Source organism: Juglans regia, chromosome 3 (assembly GCF_001411555.2).
Source record: "Juglans regia cultivar Chandler chromosome 3, Walnut 2.0, whole genome shotgun sequence".
Lineage (NCBI taxonomy): Eukaryota > Viridiplantae > Streptophyta > Magnoliopsida > Fagales > Juglandaceae > Juglans > Juglans regia.
The window spans coordinates 33,058,712-33,076,139 of record NC_049903.1 but is presented as its reverse complement, the minus strand read 5'-3'; the positions used below and the strand labels follow the sequence as shown (position 1 = coordinate 33,076,139).

General features: G+C 34.2%; 2 protein-coding genes across 2 annotated transcripts; one reads left to right on the top strand and one right to left on the bottom strand.

The window, feature by feature from the left end:
* Positions 1–2,649: 2,649 nt before the first annotated feature.
* LOC108994916 (dnaJ protein ERDJ3A) lies at positions 2,650–7,745 on the bottom strand. Its single transcript, XM_018970335.2, has 7 exons — positions 7,549–7,745; positions 5,827–5,882; positions 5,404–5,477; positions 4,545–5,056; positions 4,112–4,453; positions 3,392–3,736; positions 2,650–3,219 (listed from the first exon to the last, which is right to left on the bottom strand). The coding sequence occupies exons 1-7, from the start codon at positions 7,633–7,635 to the stop codon at positions 2,932–2,934; spliced, it is 1,704 nt and encodes a 567-aa protein (XP_018825880.2). The 5' UTR covers positions 7,636–7,745; the 3' UTR covers positions 2,650–2,931.
* Positions 7,746–12,463: 4,718 nt separating this feature from the next.
* LOC108994917 lies at positions 12,464–16,351 on the top strand. The gene is made up of 5 exons (XM_035687965.1): positions 12,464–12,497; positions 12,581–12,636; positions 14,357–14,758; positions 15,674–15,703; positions 15,962–16,351. Exons 2-5 carry the CDS (start codon positions 12,634–12,636, stop codon positions 16,169–16,171), a joined length of 645 nt encoding a protein of 214 aa, XP_035543858.1. The 5' UTR covers positions 12,464–12,497; positions 12,581–12,633; the 3' UTR covers positions 16,172–16,351.
* The last annotated feature ends 1,077 nt before the right edge of the window (positions 16,352–17,428 follow it).

Genomic DNA, 17,428 nt, shown 5'->3' with positions numbered 1-17,428 from the left:
TGATCATCCACGATAAAATTCACAAGCTGAGAAGTGACCTGATGACGCAAAAACAACATTAAGAAGAGAGAGAGAATGGAGACAATAAGAGAAGGGCGGAAAAGGAGCAGTCAAATCTCGCGGAAGAAGGACCATAGGCATTTGACAACTTGCCCCACGACAGCATCTCAGCTCCCTTCCATAGCCAGTTGAGACAAGAAAGGGAGGATCTCCTCAGGGTCGGCAAATTTGGGAGACTCCCCGAGGGCCTCAAAGGGAGCGGCCGGGTCCTCACTTGAGCGCCCAGTGATAGGGCTGATTGTAATATTAGGAAGAGAGTCGCCACTTGTCGAAAGCACCGTTTGAGAAGAAGGGTCAGCAACTGGGACCCTCAAACCAACGTCAGGCAAGACCGAAGAATCTGCAACAAAACACGTCAGACTCTCGAGGATCTCAAAAATGGGGGGAGGGGACTGACCTCCTATGCAACCTTCCGCACCCACATGGAGACCGGAGGAAGCTCCCCCTCCCTTATCGACGTCCTCCCGGGAGAGGTCATCGGCAACCGAGCAATAAGAGGAAGGGGGAAAGATCCAAGAAGTATAGAAGATATAAAAATATTCTCAAGGAGATTACCCATGTCAACCTTAGACCCGGGCGCATCACCAATCATTGAGGAAGGGGGCACCATGGGAGGACTAACCACCTGTCCGACCGCTGCCACCATGGCAGAGGCCATCTCGGTAATCAAATGACCAGCATCCAAAGAAGCAGCCTCCCACTCCAAGGGGTCCTGAACCCCAGGAAGAGGACTATCCTCGGCAGGGACCTCCTCCTAACGAGATTTCTTCCTTCTAACTGTGATAGGAAGATCCGAGGGACGCTTCAGGAGTGGGGCGACCTGCGGTCGCGCAATCAGCAACCTATCACCAAAAGGAAGGTGCCCTAGGGGAAATAAGGAACTCTCCAGACTTTCCTTAGAAAGGAGAACCTTAAAGTGGACGCCATCAGGATGTTTTTGCACCCATTCCCACATGATCGCGAGGTGCTTTGATTCGTAAGGAGTGGCTACCGGATGCACGACCTTATCCTCCGAAACTGCTCCCCAATCTGTCCGTATGGGGAACTCTCGGCGGCCCACTGAGAACTCCCAACAGCGGCCCAAGATAAAGAAAAATTTAGGGGGGACCAGGCTTTTACTTTGCGATACCGCTATTCCAAAGTAACCAAAGCATGAGACGCCTTGAAACTGCACACATTGCCTTCCAAGCGAAGCACCCTGTGCGCAAGTAGAAACTCGTGACTAGAAAGATCAACATCCTCTGGGTAGGATTCCAACAACACCCGTCGCCAAATAATGCTGCAATAAATCAATAACCTTCAGGCATTTGGATGCAATTTTGAAGGGGCCAATCCCAGGCACTCCAGAAGTTTGTGAATGTGTCGAGGAAAGAGCAATCTCAAGCCACATGAAAACATGAAAGGATATAGGACTATTTTAAAATTTATATAAAATTATGTTAAACTTAACTAGGTCAAACGAATTAATTTCATATTTGTTCAACCTATTTACATAAACGGGTTGACACGACACAACCCGTTATGTTAACGGGTCGGTTGAAGATGGACCCATATAGTATAATATACATATTTTGATACGATATAATTACGATCTATTAACACGATTTGACACCCCTATACTATACAGTGAGAGAAAGAGAATTCTTTTGTAAACAATTATAAGAGCTCATTGGGTGTATAAAAACTTTGGGATTGAAGATTTTATAATTGATCTATCATGCTCTATTTTTGTTAATAGTGAATTCATTAAAACTGACCCCGGCAATAAACATAAGCTTACATTGAGCCGAACCACTTAAATCTTAATGTTATGCGTGTGATTGTTAATTTTTCTTTTTGATTTACTATCTCACTTTAACTTAATCAGTTAATCTCAACAATTTCCTTCCTCATTTCAAAATTTTAAATAAATATAGGATTTCCCAAACCTCTTGGAGCGGTCCTTTTACATGATTAGAGCATTCTTATTTGATTAGTTAAAAGTTAAATCCAATGAAAATTTAGTTATTGAACCATAAAATATATCATATTGGAATAGCTATATTTGAAATATAGGTACAGTAACTTCTAAAGTTATTCCCAAACTTAAAAGACACTGTTTATTCATCAAATCTATTTTATATCATTTATTTCTCTCTCCCGAAGTCTCCATCAATATATTTCTAGTTTCTATTTTTAATACATAATTTAATTAGAATATAATTACTAATTCATATACAATATTATGAATAGTAAAATATGATAAAATAAAATAACTTCATAATTAAAAAAATTCAAATATTTTTAAAATTGATATATTAATTTGAGTTAGTGATATATTAATTTAATAAGAATATTATTATTAATTAATATATAATAGGTAGAATAGTAAAATATGATAAAATTAAAAAAATTAATAATTAAAAAATTAAATATTTTTAAAATTATTAATTATTCATTATTATATAATAGATAAATATATAATCTAATGTAAAAATTTGATGTAAACAATTAAAATTAAATTTATCTTATATTATTTTATTATTATATAATAAAAAAATAACTATTCCAATATAGAGATTTATATGAATGAAATTGTTAAAAGTTAAATTTTTCTTATATTTATTAAAAATATCTTTTAACTTTAATTAATCCAATTAATCCAATGAGAATGATTTAAGAGAGGCAACTCTCTAGTCTACTTAAGTGATGACTACAGGTGGCATGTCGAGGTTTAATCAGAACCAAGACCTCTTTGCTAATAATTGCTACAGCCCCCTCGATTTTGTATATTTGCTGTACTAAACTCTAATGTTAATGACGCTATCACTCTGCCATGTACATGAAACCAGAAACCAGAAGGTCCAGGCTTGCTTGTTAAAATTCGCTCTCTCACTTGAGGATTGGTTTCTGTCGTGTCTCCTTAAACTGTATGTCCCCATTAAGTACAGAGCTGATAAACCCCTCTACTTCTTCTGTCGTCATTTCACCAACATAAGCTGCAAACTTCCTCTTCCGTGGTTTGTAGGCCACTAACAACTTATCTGCGGATTTAAATCCTCCTTTGTCAAATGCATTTAGGAATGCTGCCTGCTTTGTGGCATCTAAGAGGGTGTAGGAAATGGAATCCCTCGAGCCAAAGGCTGAAATTCGCCGCCTTGATAGTGATTTCTGAGACACCTGAAAACACAAACATTCGTTAAATAAGCCACGTTACAATCTTAAAAAATGGAACTTTTCAATCCTGACAAGGAAAATGGATGGCCTAGTAAGTTCCCTCTCCAATCAAAATGAGAACACAATTCCACACCCAGTCGAGAAAAGTATCCTAGGATAAGGAAATTGTACTAACCATGGATAGGATTGATTCTAGCTTTTCCCTTGCTCTGGAAGATCTGTAAACACCAATAATGCAAACCGGAGTTGACTCACCACATAGAGCATCAAAACTTGACCCTGTAAGCAGAGGTATATGTTTCTCCACCGTAGCAGTTTGTGCTTTCTTGGCTCCTGCCTTCTTGTTCTTTTTCTCAAAACTATCAAGTAAATTACTAAGATCATGAACTGCTGATTTCAGATCTTTCACAGAGATCCCTGTTTTAAGAATATGCTGCTCCCCATTTGATAGCCAACCAACTATAGCAGGAAGTGCATCAACTCCAAACCTTTTCACAGCAGGATCAGTAACATCATGAACCTACACACACAATAAAAAATTACATGGTCTTCCCTACATTTTTTTCTTGTTTGTGTATGTGAAAAACCTAAGCATCTTTTTCATTCTAAGGTGAAGAGTTACTTTGCTATGGAAGTTAAACCTCGCAAGCCTAATCAATGGTTTCAACATAATTGCATTCAACCTGAGTATATGCAAGTAAAAAAACAGCCACCATCCTTCTAAATGTATAGTCTCCTGTTTCTTTCCAATAGATTTAGACACCAGACGTCTATCCAATTCATTGTGATTACAGGCCAGACTAACACAAAGCCAGACCAAATCAACAGTATCTCCTTCTTAACTGAATCTCGACAAAGGATATCATTTAGCAAGCCAATGGCAGCAATAACATACCTCTGAATCATAGAGGACAAACCGTTTGCGATACAACCCACTGAGAACTCGCCAAATAACAGGTGTATCTTTTTTGTTGGAAAGAAGCATGACCCTAGGCAATTTTTCAACAGTCGCAGAGGAAAATTCAAAATGACTCAGGTCAACTCTTTTTGAAAATCTTGGCAAGTGTTCTTGACAAAAAGATTTCAAACTCTTCACAGCCAAATCACCACTGTACTCCACCAAGGAACCCCCGTCACTTGCTATATAAGAATACACAAACACCCTGGCTGCTCTGCGGGGATATATGCCAAGGTCCTTACAGAAAGACAATTCGGTGTCACAATTTATACTTCCAACCTGTCAGAGTGAACAACACAATCATACACATGATCAGATAAAATTCAATTGATAGAGCACTTACAGACAATACATGAAAACACAAAACTACCTTTAAAGCTCCTCCAAGTGAACTGGCAACCTCCTCTATGATTGATTCGAAGTGTTGATTCTCCTTCAATGAAGGTGTGTAAGATAACAAAAGCCATGTGATCCCCTGGCCAGCTATTTCTTTCTGAAAGGCCTGTGAATTGATGGTCCTAATGCTCTTTGGGGAACTCCTAGTGGTAGACTGAGACCCAGTTGAACCACCAAACCAACCCCCACCTTTGCTTTCACCACCAAAAAATTTGGCAAAAATATCATCAATACCAAAATCAAATGATCCTGGGCCACCAGAGCCGCCAAAAGAAAAAGAGAATGACTTGGAACCTCCCTGGCCATCCGTACTCTGCCATTCACCAGGTCTGAAATTAAACCGATCATGCTCTGGTCCACCACTCTTGAAATAAGTATATCCACCATTGTCCCCAGAATAGCCAGCATCAAATCCAGGACTACCCTTCTCATCCCCATACATATCATAGTTTTTTCTCTTTTCTTCATCAGATAAAATTTCGTAAGCTGATGCAAACAAGGTAAAAGTCATCGTGAATGGTCATTGAGATAGACCCATAAGCAAAATGCAAGAGAATTGTTCATCTAATAAATAAATAAACAATGATTAATACAATATATTTAGAACCAGAACAACAATGACTTGACATTGTAGCCACTTGCTTAAAATCATTAACTTAAAGATAAAAACGATCTGAAATAATCAAATGATGACAACAAGGTTACTCATCTCCAAATCCAAATGTTCTATACACTGAAAGCAATACAAGGGGATATGAAAATAAAATTAATAAAACTATTTAGTAAATAGATACCTCTGCTGACAAGGAGAAAGGGATAAGAAATCATCATACCATTATTAATGTCAGCGAACTTCTCTTGCGCGCCCTTATTTTTATTCTTGTCTGGATGATATTGAAGAGAAAGCCTAGAAGAAAAAAAAGGACCAACCATGAGAGACAGGAAACCTACAACATATCTGCATATTCATGTATGGCACAGTGGATGTGTGCATACGGGTATATGTTATGGTATGGTATTGCAATCATGCTTGCTTTCAATCTCTGAAGTCATTTTTTCATGCCAGTGCTGCACTAAGTAATATTTAATATTCTTGCTACTCGTAATTACATCAAAAAGACATGGTTAATCACTGAACAGTAATCTTTTTTCATTTTTTTTGGAAATAGCCAACCGACCCTTTTCACTGAATAGTAAACAAATGTCAAAAACGAAAATCTCCGTAACAAGCTACAAGAATTAAAAGGAAAACATACTTGTGGAAAGCTTTCTGAATTTCACGTTGGCTTGCATTTCGCTCAACCCCAAGAATCTGATAAGAAATAAAATCCATATAAAAAAGAAAGAAACTTAGTGCCAGCCTAAGCAGTAAAGAATGAAGGCGAGCAAGAACCGGGAACTGTACTTGGAACTTGATAATCTATTTTTATACAATTCCTTTATTTCGGAGACATCTTTTTATAGTTTTTTTTTAATCTCCCAGGTACCAGTTATGCTATCATTGGTATCAAGTGCATCGAACTAATTTAAATGGGCTTTTTTACCATAAATTCTATTTTATCAATTTAACCAACTTTAAGTAGTTAGAAGAAGGATTGGACATTTGGAAATTGCAGTCTTTCAAAAAGCCTTGCTTTGCAAATGGCTATGGGGATACCATAATAAACAGAGTGCCTTGTGGAGAATTGTCATCAAATTGAAGCATAGGGAGGACTGTGTTCCAGTGAGGTGAGTGGGCCTTATGGAGTCAGGCTATGGGAAGCATATAAGAAGAGGTTGGGACAAATATTCAAGAAATATAAGCTTTAACGTGGGCGATGGATGGTGTGGCGATAGGGCATTCAAGGAAACTTTTTTTAGATAAGTAGCACTCAAGAAAACTTATCCACAAGTTTATAGTAAAGCAAGAATGAAAGAAGACTAGGTTGCAAACCTATTCCCCAATGGAATGTTACATTCCTCAAAGATGCACAAGATTGAGAAATCGACACTTTTTCAGAGTTCTATGACCTGTCACCTGTGTACTCCACCCATTTGTTAGGAGGATTCGAAGACGATTTTTTAGAGCCCCTCTAAGAAAGGGAAGTTCACAATTTACTCTTTCTATCAATCCATGACAACGTACAATACAAATATATTCCCATGAACGAGTATTTGGAAGACAAAGACACCCCTAAAAGCAACATTTTTTGTATGGACGGCTTTCTTGAGGAAAATCCTCACTCTAGATAACTTAAGGAAACATCGCATCATAGTCATAGATTGGTGTTGTGAGATTGCCATGACATTGTGGAATGAAATCTTTGCTTGAATGGGATTAGCTTGGGTGATGCCAATAAGGGTAGTCGACCTATTAGCTTATTGGAGAGGCATTCGGGACAACTCTCAGATTAATCAATATGGAAGATGATTCCAATATCTTTATGGTGGTGTATTTGGATGGAGAGTAATGAAAGAAATTTTGAAGATCAAGAGCCGTCAATGGATGAGTTTAGAAACTTACTTTTCGATAGGTTACTCCATTGGTCGACTGTAATTTATTTTGCATGGCATGACTTATCATGAAGTCATTATATCACTAAACTAACACGCTTAGGCATTGTTCTAGATCAATAAAATCTAGTTTACCAATTAAAAAAAATACTTAGAAACAATTAAAATTACAGCAAAATGCCATAAATTATGACAAAATGCCATTTCAACCGATAACTAACCTTCTGTTATTTCCCTGATTTTACCTACATTTGTATTAATATACTCCTACTTTTCTATCTCGTGGCAATTGGGGCACCAGAAAAGTGATATACTTCTTCGATTAATTGTTCTATAAATCTACCAAGAGCAAAAAATTATGCTTAAAAGACCAAAACACAAAAACAAGTTTAACTAACACGATTCTAGGAAGCTACCAAGAAATTTAGGGAAAAAACCAGGACCGGAAAAAATCACGAACTGGAAATCCGGATCGACATCCTTACCTTGTAGGGGTCGATGGTTTTCGCTTCTAAGATTAAAACGAATAGCGAAACCGAGAGAATAATCCACAACGGTAAACGGGTATCCATAATGGGATACGAATTGTGACTTGGGGACCGAAATATTCCGGGGTGAGAGTGCGCGACTCGTCGGAAATTCGAATATTTACACGAGAAGAGGGCTGAAACTTGAAACGCAATAAAGTGAAAGATTGAAAAGAAGGGTCCAATTATATAGGTTCGAGGAAATCCAGATGGTTCGAGAGGGTTTAGGCAGTTAGGTGTACGTGGCAGTCAGGTATCATCCCACGCGAGCTGGCCAATCAGAGCTTCTTCATCTTGTGAAACAACGCGCCGCTCACTCGCCTTATTTGAGGGGCATTGAAGTTGGGTCCACAGAATGGGAAAATGCTTTGTGTACAGCCAAAGGGACAAAGGGTTCTGGCATGTTTTTTTTTTTTTTTTAAAAAACTTAGTAATTAAGTAAATATTTTTTAATAATGTAATGATTTTTTTAATTAAGTAAATATTTTTTAATAATATAATTTTTTTTTTTAATAATATAGTGAATTTTTTTACAGTAAATATTTTTTAATAATATAATGTTTTTTTAATAATATAGTGATTTTTTTTAACCTCTCTGTCCATCCAGTCCTTCTCACTCCATCTCCCAATCCTCTTTTCTTAATGTCTTCAACCTTCAACTCCCTTGAGAATTAGACTTCTTGTAAGTATTATGTTTTTAATGAAGAAGTTTATTTCATATATCTCTCTTATATTATTTACTTTCTCATACATATGGTCGGTTAAACCGCATGTTCTATCTGTTATCATGCATATGGCCGGTTATTACGATCTACAGAATATGTGATTCTAAAAGATTATTGCTTTTTCGATTAAAACAGATGGAAATTGTCAAGATTATTATTGTACATACAAGATTACGTGTCATGTACTGTGTTTGTTTTTAGTGTCGGCTGTACTGTGTTTGTCTTTAGTGTCGGTTGTACTATGTTTATTTTTAGTGTCGGCTGATACTATTCTTGTTTTTAGTGTCGGCTGGTACTGTTCATGTATTATTAGACTTACTGTTTAAGTGTCTATATAAAGGGGTTCACGAGAAAATAAAGGCATTCAGAATTCTTGATCTGAAATCCCTTTCTTTCTCGCTCAAACCTCTCTGTCCATCCAGTCATTCTAGCTGAAGCAATGTCACAAGTATCAGACAGTGACGATGAAGAAGAAGCACAACACCAAGCTAGATTATCTCCACTACAGCAATCCGCATTATCACCAGCTCATCAGGCCTCTCCTTCTCAACAGGCCTACCAAAGTAACCAAGCCGCATCTCCCTCTCAAGATTACTCACCTTATCATCTAGTACAACTGATGGATTCTCAAGACTTAATAATATAATATTTTTTTAATAATATAGTGATTTTTTTACAGTAAATACTTTTTAATAATATAATGTTTTTTTAATAATATAGTATTTTTTAAAAAAAAAAGAAAATTACAAAAATTAAAAAAATGTAAGAAAGAAAGAAAAAAAAAAAAAAAAGTCAAATGGACTTCTCAGGTACTATTATGTGGCTACATGTGGGTGTGGCTCTCTCTCTATTTGGGGTGGTAATATGTAATACGACTTGTTAATTCAACACGAATACGATATGATAAAAACGAATTATGATTTAATTTTAACAGATTCGAGTTAAAATGAATTAACCCCGTTAAGACACGATTGCTTAACGGATTGATAACCCGTTATGACCCATTAAAAAATTTAAAGTTACAATTATATCCTTATACTTAAAAATAAAATTGTTGGGATTTTCATTTCGAAATTTTTATTATTTAGATTGTAATTTTGGACTTATAGTTAGTTTTATATTTTTTATAGATATTGTAATTTTAACATTTATATAAAATTATGCTAAACTTAACTAAATCAAACGGGTTAATTTTGGATCTATTCAATCTATTTACATAAACGAATTGACAAAACATGATTCGTTATGTTAATGGGTCGTGTTAAGGTTTGAAATTTTGACATAAAAAACTTAACGGGTCGGGTTAAGGTTGACTCATATAGTATAATATACATGTCTTGACACGACACAAATATAACCCGTTAACACGATTTGACACTCCTACTCCATACGTAATAATATCTCATGTCCAAGTCCAAACCACTGGCTGATTATTTCATGCGGACTGGAGTTCAACTTCGATGTGCTAAATAGTAAGGGGTAACGGTCCAGTTTTTAGATATTTTTTAAAATCGAATTAATATATATCAATTTTAAAAATTTAAAAATTCATATCGATTCATTATTGAAATCGAAACTTTCGATATTTTTTATTCCAGTTCTGTTCCGCTCGATTTTTTTGATTTTACAGATAAATAAAATCATATTTCAACAAAACTTTAGCAAACGATTGACTTATATTCCTCATTTTATATTATATTAATTTTATGTTATAAAATTAAATTTTACATGTTATATCAAAATTTAAATGTCATATTAAAAATTATGGTTAATTACACTTTGTCCACTCAAACTTTCACTCAATTCACAATGTGGCTCCGAAACTAATAATTGCATCAAAGTGAACTCTCAAACTTTCAAAACTTCCTAATCCCCCCATTCTGTTTACTAGCAGCATTAAATCTAACGAAAATTCACTGTAAATATGTAATTTTCATCTAATTTATTATCATTGACCATATAAAATATAAAATAATATATACTATCAATTAATAATAAATCATTAATCATTAAACATTAAACATATATAAAATTATTTTATACCTAAGTAAGTATGAATAATCTATGTACACAATAAAATTATTTTATATTTATTAATCATATATAAATTAATAAAAAAATTATTTAATAATTTATGATTTATTATTAATTGATAGCATATATTATTTTATATTTTATATAGTTAATGATAATAAATTAGATAAAAATCACATATTTACGATGAATGTTATGCATATGAGCAGCACGTGCAGTGAATTTATATTAGATTTAACGTTACTGGTAGACAGAATGGAGGATTGGAAAATTTTAAAAGTTTGATGATCCACTTTAATGCAATTATTAGTTTCGGAGATACATGATGAATTGGGTAAAAATTTGAGAGAGCAAAGTGTAATTAACCCTAAAAATTATAAAATTAATTGTATGTTATATTAATTTTATGTTATAAGATTAATATATATGAATAATAAGATTTTAAAATTTCATGTTATATTAATTAGCAATTTAGCATATAATATAAAAAATCAAAAATAATATATATATGTATGTACCAGTCCAATTCAATTTGAACCAGTGTTCTAAAAATAAAACCTGAACCGGATCGATTTTCAACCGATTTTGCTTAATAGAAATTAGTACCAGACCAGACCAGACCAGTTTAGAACTAGTCCAAACCCACTAATTCAGTCCTGTTCATCGATTTTTTTATTTTTGTTTTATAGCCCTACTAATAGTTCGGTTCTCTCTCTCTCTCTTTTGAGCTAATAGTTCGTAACTTTTTTGTAAATTTTCTTAAGTACAGTTAACATTTTTCTTTATATATATATGGAAAAACTCTATTATTGAGCTTGTGTGTCACACTAGTAAAATTTGTAGATGTTATAATTTAATTTTGAAAATAAATTCTAAAATTTTAATTCTACAAATTAAATCTTATCATTACATAATGTGGATAATGAAATCTACATACCGACTTAAGAATAGATTATATTTTATATATTATGTTTGATTTTGAAACAATTATAGAAATATTTTAGCACATTTTTCTAAAGATTTTAGTTTTCAATCTGATTATTGATACGTTGTATAAAAAGTAATTTTGTTTTAAATATTTTATGATTATAAATTTTATTGTAAGTAGTGTATTTACGCGCCAACTTATAAATAATATAATTTTATTTCTTTATCCTCAATCTATACGTCTTTTAAAGACATACTTTTTCTTTCTAACAAAATCCTTGCAATAAGTTGCCTCAATTCTATATATATATATATATATATATATATATATAAATATATATATATATTTCTATTATCTATTATATAAGAGCCTATCTCGCGTGAACATTAATAAATAGTAACTTTCTTTTTTTTTATGTGTCGTTTTGTATGTTGTATGTTTATTTATTTATTTTTTTTATTCTTTTGTATCCGTTTATATAAGGATATAATTTTTTTTTTTTTTTTTTTTCGATTTGTGTCAATGAGCTAGTAAGTTAGTGTCAGTGCATTATTTTAATTATGGGAAAGGGGATGGGCTGTGTCAATGATTTTATGTATTTGAGTGTTTGTGTTAGTGTAAATTGTTTTTATTTATTTTTTTTTTCTCCGGTAAGTGTCAGTGCATCATTTTATTTATTTGAGTGTTTGTGTCAGAAATTTTTGTATCCGTTGAGTGCTTGTGTTAGTACAATTTTTTTTTTATTTACTTCTTTTTCACTTATTTTCACTTCATGTTTTCTCCACCGAGTGCGGTTTGAGAGCATACACAAATCCCTGTCACATTCACGATTCCCTCTCTCCTCTAAGTTCTCTCTCAACCTAACATGCTCTCTTCTCTCTCTCTCTCTCTTCAACTCACAGCCCTTGCCACCGTCAACAACCACAGTGCACAGCGGCCCCTAGCAACATCGTGTGTCGCCTCCAGCCACCAGATGCAAGCCCCCTCATCTCATAGCTCTTTCACTCCTCGATTTCTCTCCTTTTCGCCACCAGCGACGTCGTGCGTCGCCTCCTACCAGCAACTTAGCCACCCATAGCAGCAGCACCGCCAGACGCAACCCCCCAAACCATTGAAGCGGTGAGACCCAGCCGCAATGCCTCTCTCTCCCTCTGTTTCTATCATCTAGGTCACAACCTAAGCAATTTCCAGCTCCACCACCAGGCGGCCGCCTCATGCCGGTAAGCTCCTTTCTGTAGATCTCTCTCCGACAGCCTCTCCCTCTCCGTATCTCACTCTCTGTTTCTCTCTTCCTCTTTCTCAGCTCTCAGCAACATCACTGGCCTCCGTGTTGTGGTAGCGGCTCCACTGTACCAAATGGTGAGTATTTTTTAAAGGTGGAAGAAACTTATTTCTTTGTCTGATAAAATATTTGAACAACCAGATCCAAGTATTTCATGAATTTGCACAACAATTTTGTAGTGATCTAGAACTATATGCACGCATGCCATTAATGCTAGCTAGCTGTTAAACAAGTTATATTTAATTGAGCACCCACTATTTTGATATATAAATGATCGAAGACATGCAAGTCAGCAACTCAAGTGAGGGAGAAAGGATAGATGGTGGTGGCTAATAACCCTTTGAAGTATTTGGGTTCCGTCCAACTCGAGAAAGGAGTCATCTATCCTCATTTCCAGGTATTCTCATAATTAATGTCTCTGTGATTATGGGTAGTGGATCGGCTCCCCTCCGTCGTGACCCAACTCCCTACTGTCTCTTCAATTAAAGTGTCTCCCAAGTGCAGAAGATATGTAGTTGTTTCTAGGAAGAGTACCAAGGTCGATTTCACAGGGATTAAAGCTTTTCAAAGAACTGAGTTGTGGTGTTTAAAATGAGGATGCTTATTTATTCAAACTTAGAGAGAGTGGTGATGAAAAGAAAAAGGCGAAGACCAGCCTTTAGACTATTGAGTTTGACCTAGTATGCAATGAGATGAGATGATGTGATTTAATCTTCCTTACCCTTCTACTTGAACAATGCTTCTATTCTACTAAATCTTTTTGGAAAGTCTTTCAAAAACCCTTGGTCTTTGCAGATTCAATAAAATAAAAAAAACTAAAACAACATTTTCGATATCTAAGGGACTTTTTGTCAAACACTTAGGCTGCGGGTTCCTAATGTCTGTTAATTTCCTTCAAACATCATTTTGGTAATGAACAAATGTCTGTTAATATATATGATTCACGCTCAAAATAAACTATGAAATACCTCCAGTAAATTGACATCAAACTATCGTTAGGTGTGCTAACAAAACCAAAGTCTCACACGAACCAAAAATACATTGTGCCCTTCAGTCAACGATGGATCAATGATAGTTAAGTGAACTCTAGAATGGCATCAAATAATAGCTGATAAGAAAACTTTCTGGATACTACTTGCGAAGCACAATAGAAATCACAAACCCTAAGAAACTCAAACCGCTCAAAGAAATCTCGAGCCTAAGTTTTAAAAAATTTACTCACACATGGTGTGTTGGTGAACAACCAAAGAGAGGAAAAAAAATAAAGCATCATCCAATTATGTTCAGCGGGGAAAACACAGCACAACCAGAATTTTTCCGAAATCTGCTCTGTCCCCCAAAAGACCCCCCTTTCACACGAATCGTTCCCCTTCTTATGCTCCCGCACCAACCTCTGCTCCACTTTCTTTCCCGAATATTCCATGAGTTGGTTATCCCCTCCTGTTCTGTGCGGTTCATCATTGGAGGCTAGGGCTGGAAAAGCAAACAAAGAGAGAATGAGAGAGGCAGAAAGATGTCAGTGTCCTCGTGTAAAGACTCTTTTCTTTTTCTTTTTTTAAGTCATGCATCAAACTTTCCTTCTTTCTTTTTAATGTATTAAACTAGCATGTAACGTAATTTTGGTCCAAAATTGACTCAACTTTATGCTTATTTAATACATTATTGTCACTCTATCACCTACTCAGCCCCTTTTCCTTCCTCTCCACGCACGACTAAAACATTGGACAATAATTGGTGTTCTCTAATATGTTTATGTTCTTATTTTTTAAATTAACAGATAGTTATTACTTTTTGCAGGAGATTTGGACTCTTTGGTTTGAAGTTTATGCTGCTTTGAGGTTGTATGTTGTGGTAGAAATTCTTCTGGGTATGAAGAAAAAAGATGTTTTTAAAATTTTTTTTCTTGTTGGAGTAAAAGAAGTTGCTATATTATTTTTTTTTCTATATTGGTTGGATTTGTATATTTTGAGAAATTGCTATGTTATTTTTCTTTTATATATTTTGTTGGAATTGTATATTTTGTTAAAGATGCTTCCATCTAAAAGTTTGTTTTCCAGCTTCAAATCTATATGGCATAATTGGTGCATTTTTAGCTCTTTACTTTTACAGGCAGATATCGAATCTTTGATGGCTGTCATTTCCTCTGTTGTTGATGTTATGCAAGCAATGGGATCCTCTATAGGTTTTTTGCTCTTGAGGGTGAGATTTGCTTGATACAACCATTTCTGTCGCTTATATTGTATTGCAAGTTATATGTGTGAGTAAATCTCTATTTACCCCACTTCTTTTTGTTACTGGACAAGTCTCATTTTTCACTCAAGTGGTTTGTACAATATGTATGTGGGACTCAAAGTTACATGCCATAATTCAGAACTTTCATGTGTTTTTGTAAATTGATTGTTTCGATGTTTGTAGTTGGGTAGTTAAGAGAATGAACCTAACTCTGTAAGATTATAACCTGTTCTGGAATATCTTATTGCTCTTCTATGTTTTGACAAGTTTAATATGTAGCAGGAAAGGTTGATGATGAAGGTATTAGGTGCAATATTTGCCTGTGATTTCCTGCAATATGTTTTTATATTTGACAAAGCTTGATTTAGGGGGTTTCATTGTCACCATAAATTTAGGAATTAGGACAGTATAAATACAACCATTTTCTTTCACTTTTTATAGAATTGAGATCTACCCCAGCAGCATTTCGCACTTTCACCTCTTGACCCATCACACAAATGGCAAGGCCAGTGCTACTCCTGTGTTTACCATGATGTCATGACTACTATGCTAAATATACCCATTGTTTGTTTTTCCCTCTTTCCCTAATATACAATGGTCTGGTTCATGCTTGCAAGAATCGAGCTTCGAATTTTGTTTATTTTATTTATTTATTTTGTTCTTGTTCTTTCTGTGTTCAAAACACTGACTCAAACTTTATTCACTTAGTTTCTTTTTTTGGTGTGATCTAGTTTGACTCTAATTAGTTCATGTGGTTTTTTGGTATTCTAATAATTCTTTGAATTTCTCTTGTTGATTTCATTCTTTTGAATATAGGCTGTTATATAAACTTCAAACATGCAATTCATGTATGTCTTATTTCTAATGCTCCACTTCTCTCAGGTTTGGAATAGCTTATTGACACACTACAAGGTATTCCTCTCATGTTATTATGTTATTTATGTTATCTATGGCAGTATCTTATCATACTTGCCAATATATATAGTGAAACAATACAAAAATATATATTATTTTTTTGGCAGGTAAATTATTAACATAAATAGAACATTAGATTTTGTTGCTTGCATTCTCTTTAGATAAGTATTTTCTTATTTGCAGCTTAAGTGATCTTAATATAGTATATGCTTATACAAAGGACAGAACGTTAATTTAGTATATGTTTTAATGCAGATCCTACAAACAATCACTCCCCTGCTCCTGCTTTGCTGGTCCGGAATCTTCCCCTTCACTCAAGGTCTCTTCCTTTCTTCTTCAAGTCCTTTTTTCAAGACAAATTTTGTATTATTATCATGTTTGTGTTGTCTGACTATCGTAATATTTTGTATTATTATCTCGGTTTCTCATTTATATGCCAGTAAGTTTCCCTTCTCTTTTCTTTGATTCCTTTACTATAGCAAAGTCTTTTTTTTTTTCCCTTTTATATGCAATAGGATCCTAGCAATTAGCTAAGCTAATTGCAATTAGATTAGGAATCGATAAAAATTTTATATTATCTCATTTGTCTATGTTACTCTACTCCAACTTGTATTAAACTATAGTGTATTTTGAACTAATCTTTTTATTTTCTTATATATCCAAACATGTAATTATTATACTTTATTTATAATTTTTTTGCAAAAATTTTTTATTATCTTTAAATAGTGATTTGTTTCACCCAATTAGGTAAACATGTTTTGCATGCGACTTTCAGCCTAATATATATATATATATATATATATATATAATCCAAAGCAGCTTTCAAAAAAATCCAAAACACACACACACATATACTTTAAATAGTTCCACTACTTTTACAAAGCCTTATAAAAATACATCTCAAAGATCCTATCAAACATATTTGGCAAGGATTCTATTATTTTGACAAACCCTGAAAAACTCAACTCCTAAATAAAAACATTGTTAGCAATTTAATAAATTTTTAAGAAAAAACTTGATTAATCAAAACATAGACATTTTCTTGTTGTTAATGTCTAGATTCGCATAATAGATCGGAAGGTAAGAATGAATTATCCCCAGCCTACAATGGTGATTCAGGCGTCGATACGGTGCTCTTCACGTTCATCTATAAAATAATAATAAATAACCAAATAAAAATAAATAAAGAGAAACGCATGAATTTATATGGTTCGGTATAAAAACCTACATCCACGAGTTGTTTGAGGGAAATCCACTATGATAGATGATTTGACAATCTCTCATGGCCTTACATATCGCTCAATACAATTGAGAAATCTTGGGTTTTAAGAGGTTAAAGCAAAGTTTTGAATACCGTATCGGTCAAGGCACTGGAACGAAATATTTCGATATCAATATCGTTTCGTGTACCATTTCAAGATAGTCGATATATGAATAAATTATATATATAAATATATATAAATTATATTTCAAAATAATAGTCTATATATGAATAAATTATATATAAATACATATATATAAATTATAAATAGTTTAGTCTAAATTGGGGGTCAAAAAATGAGCTTATAGTTTGAAAAAAAAAAAGAAGAAATTAAAGGCTGAATATCGGTCGGTGTGGGTTGAAATACAGGCTGGTACAGGTCGAAATATCGGCTGGTACGATCGGTATTTGGGCCAGTACAAAATATATGTAATACCTGTACCGGACCAATGGCCGGTACG

Coding starts and splice junctions, on each gene's coding strand:
- LOC108994916 (XM_018970335.2), bottom strand. CDS start 7,635: ATGGATACCCGTTTACCGTTGTGGATTATTCTCTCGGTTTCGCTATTC. Junction 4,454..4,544: donor CACTTGGAGGAGCTTTAAAG/GTAGTTTTGTGT, acceptor TCACTCTGACAG/GTTGGAAGTATAAATTGTGA. Junction 3,220..3,391: donor TAGAATCAATCCTATCCATG/GTTAGTACAATT, acceptor TTGTGTTTTCAG/GTGTCTCAGAAATCACTATC.
- LOC108994917 (XM_035687965.1), top strand. Junction 14,759..15,673: donor TAGGTTTTTTGCTCTTGAGG/GTGAGATTTGCT, acceptor CACTTCTCTCAG/GTTTGGAATAGCTTATTGAC. Junction 15,704..15,961: donor GCTTATTGACACACTACAAG/GTATTCCTCTCA, acceptor GTTTTAATGCAG/ATCCTACAAACAATCACTCC.